General features: G+C 42.7%; 1 protein-coding gene across 3 annotated transcripts in view; it reads left to right on the top strand.

Annotated features, from left to right (window-relative positions):
• Positions 1 to 6,624: 6,624 nt before the first annotated feature.
• Positions 6,625 to 10,996, top strand: part of Vma21 (vacuolar ATPase assembly factor VMA21) — a 9,307-nt gene continuing 4,935 nt past the window's right edge. The window contains exons 1-2 of one of the 3 annotated variants that reach the window (XM_031363590.1): positions 6,625 to 6,681; positions 7,218 to 7,446. In XM_031363590.1, the coding sequence (XP_031219450.1) occupies positions 7,337 to 7,446 (110 nt within the window). In that variant the 5' untranslated portion in view covers positions 6,625 to 6,681; positions 7,218 to 7,336. Of the gene's footprint in view, positions 6,682 to 6,902; positions 7,082 to 7,217; positions 7,447 to 7,505; positions 7,692 to 10,996 lie in introns of those variants that run through there. The other 2 variants (XM_031363585.1, XM_031363594.1) reach the window with 2 other exon arrangements.

Consider the following 10,996-nt stretch of genomic DNA (forward strand, 5'->3'; position numbering starts at 1 on the left):
TTCTCACACAAAAGAGTCTTAGCCTAGTGGGCCTTTTACTGCTGCTCCTGCTTATATCATACTTCAGGAAGCCACAAGGGAGTCTTACCCACCTAATCCCCTTTTCACCTTTCTTTGGTCCTCCATTTCTTGCCTTCCTCTGTTCACAAGACCTGCTTTCAACTCCTGTGTGTATATATGTGTGTATGTATGAATTGGGTGATGTGGAAACTTCCTTCCAGGTGCAGAATTCTAGGGGAGTATTTGAATGTCCTCTTTTTGAAGCTTCAAGGACTGTAGGAAATTATTACCATAAAATATTTCCAGGTTGGTGGACTGACATCTGTCAGGACCCCGTGGTTTAACAACTGCTGTGCAAACTTAAGTGATGTTTACACACAAAAATGTTTTACTGTGGGATACCATCATTGTCCTGTTGTCAGTGGCCAAGGATGATGCTCCATTATAAGTCTTCCTTGTCTTGTGAAGGAAGATTCATTTACTCATTCATTTGAGTCAATCTGTGTATCCAGATGATGAATGGGACAGACAATAACCTGTCTGCTCTAGGTATACACAAATAGGCCTGATCTCACCACATGCTCAGAGAGGACAAACATGTCTGCAATTTGGAGAAAGGAACAGCCATGTATCAGAATTCACCCTCTACCTTCAGCTGAGGGCAAGGAGCCCACTACTCTATCCATTGACTACCAGGGAACCAGATTTCCTTCTGCCACAGCTACAAACACCTATAGTTATAAGCCAGGCCTCAAGCAAGGCTTAGAGCACTGCCGCCCTTCCTTGACTCTAAGGAAAAGAAGATGAAGACACGCCACAGGTGCCCTGGATAAAGTCACATTTGCACTTAGACTTTATATTTATTTATTTATTTATTTATTTATTTATTTATTTATTTATTTACTAGTGTGGCTCATTCTTCCATGGAGCCCAGCTAACTGTTAATCAGTACTTTGCACTATAGAAAGTGATGTCTGCAGCCGTCACCCCTGCCCCCCAGTCTTTGCAGGAAGTGATTATCTGATGAGGTAAGCAGTTGTTCAGAAAGAGGCAGATGGTAACCTGTCTGTGATATTATAGATAGAAAATTAGGGATGAACTGATTCATCTCCAGAACTTTGGCTACAGGTTAAGTTCTCTGCACTGGAGCTCAGCTGCATCCTCATTTGGATTTGTGTGTCTGTCTTGTGAACATGTATGGGGGATGTTAGAGTGAACAGCAGGCAGACACAGATCTCTTTCCATAATATCCCCTGGAAGCAGGTCAAAGAAGACATGGGAGTGTTCACACAGATACTTGAGATCTTTCTGACGGGTCAATCAGTGCAGTAAGACATTGGACAAGGTTAGTGAAATCCACATCCCAAATGTGGTAGGGGAATAATTGACCAGCAAGTTGCTTTTTCATGTGTGTGTACCATTGTGGGTCAGATCCCCCCCCCCCCCCCCCCCCCCCCCCCCCCCCCCCCCCGCCCCATCTCTCAAACTCATACACACACTTTTTGACTTTTAGCATACCCTAAAGGCACATCCATATCAATAATCAATAGACTTAATTTTCCCACTGAAAAATATGATACTTCTCCCTTCCCAATTCATTTAGAATTTTGTTGTTGTTGGTTTGAGATTGGACCTCATGTACCTGATCCAACTTCCTGTGCATCCAGAATGCTGGGATTATACTTGTGAGGCACCATGCCTGACTTTCCTTCTCTGCCTCCTCTTTACTTACTTCATTTAATTTTGAGATTATAATTATAACTTGTCTTCCTTCCCTCTCCTCCTTCCAAACTCTGGCTTATTCCCTTCCTTGCTCTTTCAAATTCATGGCCTCTTTTTTCATTACTTGCAGTTACATGCACATATATGTGAATATATTGTTAAATATAATATGCTCAGTCTATATAATGTTAATTGTACATTTGTGTTTGCAGGGCTGAGCATTGGTATTGTATAACCTATTGGTATGCTCTTTCCTGGGGAACAGTATTTCAGCAGTCCTTAGTTCCCTGTAGTTCTTTGTGTAGGGCTGAGGCATGGGGTGGGGGGGCTTCCCCACCTACACTCACATTTTGTTGTCCTTTTCAGCTCCTATTTGAGCAGTCGAAGCTTTTCACAATCCTAGGAAACACAGTCGTACAGCAAACTACCTGAATCTCTGGTTCCTACAATCTTTCTGCTTCCTTCTTTTTGTATCTTCAACTCCCTGTATATCCTAGCCTGGCCTCTAACTCACAATCCTCCTGTCAGGCCATTAGGATTTAATGCTTACTCAGTACATTTTGTTTAGTTGTTTGTTTCTCTTTCCCACTTTCCTCGTGTTTTTTTTCTAGGTTGGGAGATTTTATGTTTAATCACATTTCCCCAAACAGCATTATGAATACACAAGCACACAGACACACAAGGATACCCCACACCCTCACTATTGGTGAAGCACACTCCCACATTTGCATTCACACACATTTGTGCACTCCCCTTAACCTTTCCCCTCTTGGAAGGGGATCTCTTCTTCCCAGGACTGGAGCCAGAGGGGCAGCTGGAAGAGAAAGGCCATAAGCAGGCAGCTGGTGTGCTTAGTCTGTTATCCTTCCCCCTCCCCTCTCTGACCTGGTGATGGAATCCAGGGCTTTGCTCTCACGCTAAGCACGTCCTCTACTACCGCATACTCTACCACAGAGCAGCCCTCCAGCCCTGTCTTTTATTATCAGTGATCAAAACACTGACTCACCCTTGTCATGCTTCTAAGTTTCTTTTTCCTATAGCATCCGCATTTTTCCTTTCTCTGGAATCTGGGGCGGGGAAAAGGAAAAGAAAAATACCCTTAGAGTTCTCTCATCCATTCATTGTACTTAATTTATTCAGTCAATGTTGGGAGTGCAGCCTCCTCCTGGAGTGAATGGGGGTTGGGAACCAAGATCACACTCTGAGGTGGCCTGGCCTCAGGGCTCACAGACTTCCTGAGAAGAGTTTCTGCCTAACCCTTGGCTTTTGCCAGAAGGAAGCTCTGCTGAGGCCCAATCAGAGCTTCCCTGCCCTTCCCTCCTAGGTGTTTCAGAAGACCTCTGGGAAATCTGAATCTAGACTCTAGTTCAGCGCCTGGACTAGAGGAGCTCTGTCTTCGGAACCCGAACCCACGGTCTCTGGTCTCCAGGAGCCCTGGATCAGCTCTCCCAAGGGACAACCTCCCGCCTTTTGTTCTGCCCACAAGCCATCATCATCTCCTCAGCACTCAGCCTTCGCCTGCCAGAGCATGGGTATCTATCTATTGGGTTGTAGCTTTGTCGGAATGCTTCTCTTCCAGTTTTTGCAGTCAGACTTCCAGTGCAGTGTGAGGCCCATCTGAAAGCACTTGGGCCAGGATCTTTGAACTTTCAACTGGCAGCTAGAGCCTTGCCACCCCATATGGACAGGCTTCTTCTTATGATGCTGTCATAGAACTTGGGGGTCAAAACCTGTGTTCCAATCCAGGTTCTCCCTGCTACCAATCCTTAATAAGCCAATTAATAGTGGAAAGCAGAAAAGGGAGAGTTATTCAATGTGGCCACATTGAGAGAAGATGGACAAAGTGATCTAGTAAAACCCTCAAATTTGTTGTTTTGTGGTTTCAGGAGTGAGATTAAAATTCAAATAGAAGGCCAAGTGCATGCATATTTAAGTGTGGCTGTGCCCCTTGTTCCCCATTGAACCATCTTTGTCTAGACTTCTCCGTCTCAATGTATAAGGTAATCTGACAAGTTGTTAGATAAATTCTCCCTCTGGTTGTGGCCTTTTCCTTCTCCCAGCATGAGTTTCCTGGGGGGGGGGAAATTCCCATTTCTTTGGGGTTCATTGTTTTGATAGTCTTATACTCAGATTGAGTATCACAAGTCTGTCTTTAGAATACCTACCTTCATTTCTGCTGGGATTATTAAATATCAAACCACTGGAGTGCTAAGTGATATGGGCTGAAGCCATACTTCTACCCAGTGCATACTTCCTTCCAAGGGTCCTACTAATACTGCATAGGCACACTTGCTGGACACAAACAGCTCTGAGCCATGGACTCTGAATATCTTCAGGCTTTTCTATCAAGGGTCTTCCATAGATCTAAGATTCCAACTTAACTGTGTGTAGCATAGAGCTGGACAAGGTAGCTTTCTGGAAAATTCAGAGTACACACAGGATTGAAACTCAGGAGACAAGGGAAAGTAAGGCCTTAACTAAACTCTGGAATTTTCCTTAGCTAAACATTTCCAACATACAAAATGGGAGTAGCATACGAATTGTAGAGATTGTGGCTGGATAGTAATTGGGGAAAGTGGGAGGTAGAAAAAGGTGTAATTCATTGCTTAGGGGATCCTGAAAACTTATTTTTCCCCTGTCATACCCCTTTCTCCTTTTAATTTTGGCCTAGAAGTATAAGTATGATTTTTCCCCAAAGGGTGTATTTCATGAGTGTGTATTTTCAGACAAAAAGACACCCAATGTCCATTACAAACAAACAAACAAAACCCAATAAGCTCAGCATTGCACAATGGAGCACACAAACCAAAGGAAAGTTGCTCAGCAAGATAGCCTCCTTTGCAAAAGGATGCACCAAGACCTAACCCTCACTAGCAAGCATACTGGGGCCCAAGATGCCTCCTGTCTTTTATTGTTGACTAGGTGGTGGCTGCGTTTAACCCCATTGCTATCAGTTCAACTTCACAATCCGAGACAATTGACTAGTTGGCACAAATGGGGAGGAGAAGTTTCAGGAAGTATGAGTCCTTGTTGGACTAACTACCTTTGATAAAATAAAAACTAACAAATGAATCCCCACTCCTCACATGAAGAAGCCAGGACAGCGTCTTTATTCTCTGCACTGATTCTGTTGACTATATGGCTGAATTTTGTTTTTCTCATATCTTAGTTTTTGAAATGCCATATTGTGTAGACATAGACTTAAAAAGTACTAATTGATCTTTCAAGTATTGCTGTCTCATCCAAAGCCAGAGTGGGAGCTTCGAATGGAGCTGTGTGAGAGTATAGCTTTGTGGAATAGTACAAAAAATTGAGGGGTAGCTCAAAACCTGAGTTTATTTACGTATTTTCTGTGCTACTTGGTTAATACCAGTGGTATTTACAATAATACTGTGCGGAAGGTAATAGACCAAGAGTCAGGAACTATAAATTCTCTAATCACATCAACCCAAGAAATCTGGAGTAAGTCACTTCCCTAAATAGTTCTCAACTTTCTCAAAAAGAGTAAATATTTGACAAATATTTGAGAATCATTTCCTCATTCTAGGGGAAATAATGATGTCACTACCATACTTTCCTCTCTTGTAACCATGCCACACCTCAGAATATGACCTTATTTGGAAATATTGCCCACCCAAATATAATTAGTTATGATACTGTCATATGAAAGTAAGGTAGTCCTCTAATGCAATAGAATTGTTGTCCTTATGAATACACATGTGGGGAGAATGCCATGGAAAAGTGAAGGCAGAGATCAGGATGATGCTAAGGAAGAAGCACAGAACGACTACATCTTTTTCTAGTAGAGCTCAGAACTAACCCTGAGAATACCTCCATCTTAGACATCTAGAAGTGGGAGATGATTAACTTGTTGTTTAAACAACCCAGGTTGTGGTCCTTTGTTATTGTGGTCTTGGCAAACATTAATACATCTACATTGTTTTTGTAGCCACAACTCAGTTGTTTAGCAGGTATTGTCGAATATATGCTATTGAGTGTACACGATTATTCTTTTTACATTCATATTTTAAAGATTTGTTCTATCAAGTATACTATAGCATATTTTAGGTTTTAGTAATGGTCTTCCATTTGAACAGGATTACCTTGTCAGTGTGACAAAATTTATGCCTCAAGTGAAATAATGTGATGTTTTAGTTGTTGAAGTTCATTAGGTTTTTAGAACTACCAAAACTTGTTCTCAGAACACCCATTATTAAGTTTATGGATTTCCCAGGGGTTTAAGGACCATGGGGGGGGGGTGATAAGAAAGTTCAGGAATCAACAAAGAGCCTTACATTATCATGTCTGGTGGTATAGATCTGTAATCCCAGCCACTTGGAAGTCTGAGACAGAAGAATTGAGTCCAAGACCTGCCTAGGCTGTGGAGTGAGTTCAAGGCTGGCTTGAGTGAGTGAGACCCTATGTCAAATTTTAAAAGGGGATGGGAAGTTCTGGGAGTAGTTGTTCAGTGGCAGAGAACATATCCAGCATGCTATAGAGGTCCTGGTTCCCATCTTCATCACCACTCCCATGCCTTCTTCCTCCCTCTCTCCTTCTTTCCCTCTCTCCCTCCCTCCCTCCCCATCCCTCTTTCTTTCTCTCTCCAAATCCACATAGACAATATTTTAGGATTTATGGAACATGCTACTTATGTTGCATCTACTCAATATTAAAGTTGTAGAGACAATTCAAATGAATATGCATGACTCAGTTCCAAAAAGTCCTATTTATGAACAATTAAATTCAAATGACTTTCCTGAGTCCTTTATGAGATACTACTCTTTGACATTTTCTTACCAGTCAGAACAGAGAAAAACTGGCTACAGGCCCCCTATATTTGACTGGCTGCCCAGTGTGTCACGTGGGACACCCAGTTTTCCACTGCCTGAGTTCATACATTGGGTTCACCTAAGGATCTGCATGAGCCCTAGAGAGGGGTTATTACATTTAAACTGAAAGGTAAGCTTCCTTCTGCTCAATTAGGGCTGGTTTACTTGTCCCTTCAGATGTGCTTAGTATCCTGTGGTGCAGAAAATAGGTATGTGGTCAGCAGCCCTTTCCGGGCTTGACCATTTAAGGGCTGTCACAGTATTAGCAGCCAAAGGCAACCTAATTTTGTTAAGCCTGTCCTAGAGCTTACACGCCCTTCTCTGTTGGTGCCTCTCGGGTTGCCTGGGAGCTTAGGCCCATCTGTCCTTACTATTTTTGAGTTCCTGTTGTCTCATTGGCGGCTTTCTGAACAGCTGCAAGACATACTTTTAACTCTAAGTGGAAGTTTGGGTCAGCAGCTACCACCGAGAAACAGTCACTCTTAGCAAGGGCTTTTTCAGCGGAGAATTCTCTAGTTTTACTGACTCAGGTGAGTGTTAAACTAACTTCTGTCACCTTCCTGCTGGACTGCCAAGGCGGGTAGGAATGAATGAGGTCTTTGCTTATGGGCTGGTGAAATAATGTGCACTGCTTTTTGTGTTATCGGAAACTGCTCGGTTGCCTAGCACCACAGCCGACAGCTGGGTCGTCCTTTCCGCGGCTCCTCTACCTCGGGTCACCAGGCGCCAGTGACACCGCAAGCGGGACGGAGAGGCGAACGACAGGCACTGGACCCGGAAGGACAATGCTGCGCGGAAAGTCCCGGCTCAACGTGGAGTGGCTAGGCTACTCGCCCGGCCTGCTCCTAGAGAATGATCCACTCGCAGCGGGACGGACCCCACGGACCCCACGCGGGTAAGTCACGTGAGTGCTCGCAGCGTACCCGCGCCTGCGCGCGCTGCCGGCGCGTCACTACGCCGCGCCACAGGAGCGTGCTTCAGCCGGGGCACTTCCGGCGCGACCGGCCTAGTACTGTCACCCTGTTAGCCGCCGCTGAGCCCCGCTAACTACCCAGCGCCTGCTGCTGCCCTCCCGGCTGGCCACGCCATGGAGCGTCTTGATAAAGCAGCACTGAATGCGCTGCAGCCTCCAGAGTTCAGGTATCCCTGAGTTCCGCTGGGCAACTGTGGCCTGTCGGCTCTGGCCTGGCGCTTGCCCCAGGGCAGGCGGGAGACAAACAGGGTGGGCTTGGGAACGGCCCCTCCAAGGTTCACCGCAGGCTGATGGAGAGGGAAAGTAGTTTGAAGCCTGCAGCTTCTGAGTGCCTGGCCTCACCTTTCACTTGTGATCCAGGGTGTAAGTGAACAGAGGGTGTAAATGAATAGAGGGTCCTCTGCTCATGCTTCCTTGCACTTCCTCTCCCTGTTTGGCTACTTTGCTGCTTTGCAGTCTCCCCTCTGCCAGGTGGCTCTTTTGAGGATAGGCGCTTGACCTCCTTTATCTTGAAGCCTGCCAGCCCCTACATCACAAGCTTTTTTGTAAATATCTAGTGTGTGAACAGAGTGGAGGCTGCCCCTGATGTGAGGCCACTTCTCTTGAGGGGAATGAATCAGTAGGGTAAGGACTGGTGACTGAACAGAAAGAATGTGTGATAGTAGGCCTCTCAGAGGCAGGGAGCTGGGGAAGAAGTTAGCAGCCAGTAATTGACATCATCAGATTTCTCAATTCTTAGTTTGGCTGACTACTTAAATTTTAACTTTGGAAGAAAAGGAAGTTGAATTCACATAAGTGACTTGTCCAAGATCACAAAATTAGACCACACAGTTACTATTGGCTTGACTGCTGACTCCAAAGCCATGTAATCCATTTACTCTGTTTTTCAATACAAGGTTTCTCTGTGTAGCCCTGGATGTCCTGGAACTCTGTAGGCTGGCTTTGAATTCACAGAGGTCTTACTGCTTCTGCTTCCAAGTGCTGAGATTAAAGGTGTGGACCACCACGCCCAGCTACCAACAGATATTCTTACCAAGTACACAAAGAGTACAGTCTGGTTTTTCCATTCATTCCTCATTTCTGAGACATCTCAGCAACTCCTAGTCAGGTATAAAATAAATCAATCTAGTGGCATCCATTGCTTTGTTTTATGCCATTGATACTACCTGACCTGATTGGTACCAGCAGAACCAACAGGTATAGTGAGCTATGTCTCTAAGCTAAGGACAAAAGTGGTATAAATGCTAGGGAAGTTGGGTAACTACTTTTTTTTTTTTTTAAGTTTGTTGCACACTTAACTTTGACTATTATATGCTTTGGATATTTTGATCAGTAACAGACTGCAAATGTGTTCCATGGGATTGTTATTATCTAGTGTTATTTCAGTCATCTTTGTATGGGTATGCTCCGTGATGTTTGTGGAGCATACCCATCTGAAAATCATCTGAAAATGCATTTCTCAAAATATTTCCCTGGTTTTAAATGGTGGATAACTACTGAAATTACTGAAGTTATAAAAGAGAAAAGTCAATTTTTTTTAAGATAGAGAAGAGTAAGAATGTATTGAAAATAATAGGCCATAAATTAGTGACATATATATACAGGCTGTGGGGACTTTGATGTTAATATATAGAAGAGATTAGATTTACATGATGGAACCATGATTTTGTTCAAACTAATATTTTTATTATGTTGTATCATTTTTAATAATTGTTCATAAAATTATTTTTAAGCCTTATTGTTTTAAATTGTGTGTGTGTGTGTATGTGTGTGTGTGTGTGTGTGTGTGTGAGAGAGAGAGAGAGAGAGAGAGAGAGAGAGAGAGAGAGAGAGAGAGAGAGAGATATTCAGGTGACTTGAGGTCAGAGGCATTGGATCCTCTGAAGCTGAAGTTAAGGCACTTGTGAGCTGCCTGACATCAGTGCTGGGAATGGAAGAGAAGTACCACTGAGCCATCTGTCTGGCCCATCCTTGTAAAAATGATACCAGATACTAGATATTTAAGAGAGATAATCTAAATAACACACTAGTTGTAGTGGCATAGGCTTCTTAAAACTACCTATTGGGAAATCCGAGCCAGAAGGATCATCATTTTAAGATCCACTCAGGCCACAGAATGAGTTCTAGGCAAACATGGGCAACTTAGTGAAACTCAGTCTCTAAAGGTAAATAAGAGAGCTAGAGAAGTAGCTACATGGTAGAGCATTTGCCTAACATATATGTAGCTCAGTAATGATAGAGTATAGTAAAAGGTAATACATTTAGGTACCAAGAATGTTTTGTTCTGCCAGTATACTGCCCATGACAATCAACATAAGAGTAAGATTTTATTTCTCCTACATGTCAAGGACTGTAATCAACCCAGAAACCTTGCTAATACAATGCAGTTTTATGAGATATAATTTTCATGTTGTGTATTAGCTGTTTAAACTTAATAGCCTTGTTACTGCTTTATTGGACTTTTACCTACAGTTCTATATTTTTTGCCCCTACCCATAGTTGCCAGTGTTCATTGTTTCTGTAGATTTGGTCATTTTAACTCTCTCTCTCTCTCTCTCTCTCTCTCTCTCTCTCTCTCTCTCTCTCTCTCTCTCTCTCTCTCTCTCTCTCTCTCTCTCTCTCACACACACACACACACACACACACACACAATATATACAATTGTGAAATATGTCTACTTTGATTGTTTGTGCATATACATACCCACCCAAACACACGTTTCACTGTCTCTCTCTCTTACACACACACACAAATTAAGAAATGGCTGTGTGTCTAGAATACTTAGCCATGACTGGAGTATGTAGACTGACTTTTGTTCTGATGAGCATAGGACACACTAAATTTACTCAATTTTTTAAAAATTAAATAAAAAACTCTTCAATATTAGTTTGTTGATGTAACTTTTTACTGTCTGATTTTTTCCTCTTCCCTGTCTATCAGAATAGTTTAAAATACATTTCTATGTTCTAGGATTTTGGTTGATTTTTTTTCCATCACATTTTTAAAAAGTAATCACATTAAAGGAAACACAATTGTTTAAATGATGCAGTATTAAAAAAATGGCTTGTTTTTTGTGAAAATGCATTTCTCTGCAATTTCAGACTAGCTTCAAATTACGCAAACTAAGCTGTAATGTTAACTATGGATTTTACATCTAGTCTTTGAAAAAAATATGTTCTATACCCTTCCCATCATCATTGGTGTGTTCCACCTTAATAGTATGACCAAGCTGTCCATTTTAAGCTTTATTTGGCATCTGCTGGACTAGCCATTGTCTCAGTTTACTTCCACCCAGCTATATGTTCTACCACGCCCTAACTGGGTCTTGAATCAGTTTGATTCTAGAATACATCTGTTATTTCTGGTTTATTTCTGGTCTAGTCCTCTGGTTTGAGCAGAAGTGAAGTGTGTGCAGTCCTCGGGGAGGAGCTGTTTGATTGCAAATGGGTTTCGAGTTTTTTTTTTTTTTTTT

The sequence above is a fragment of the Mastomys coucha genome, chromosome X (assembly GCF_008632895.1).
Source record: "Mastomys coucha isolate ucsf_1 chromosome X, UCSF_Mcou_1, whole genome shotgun sequence".
NCBI classification, from domain to species: Eukaryota; Metazoa; Chordata; class Mammalia; order Rodentia; family Muridae; genus Mastomys; species Mastomys coucha.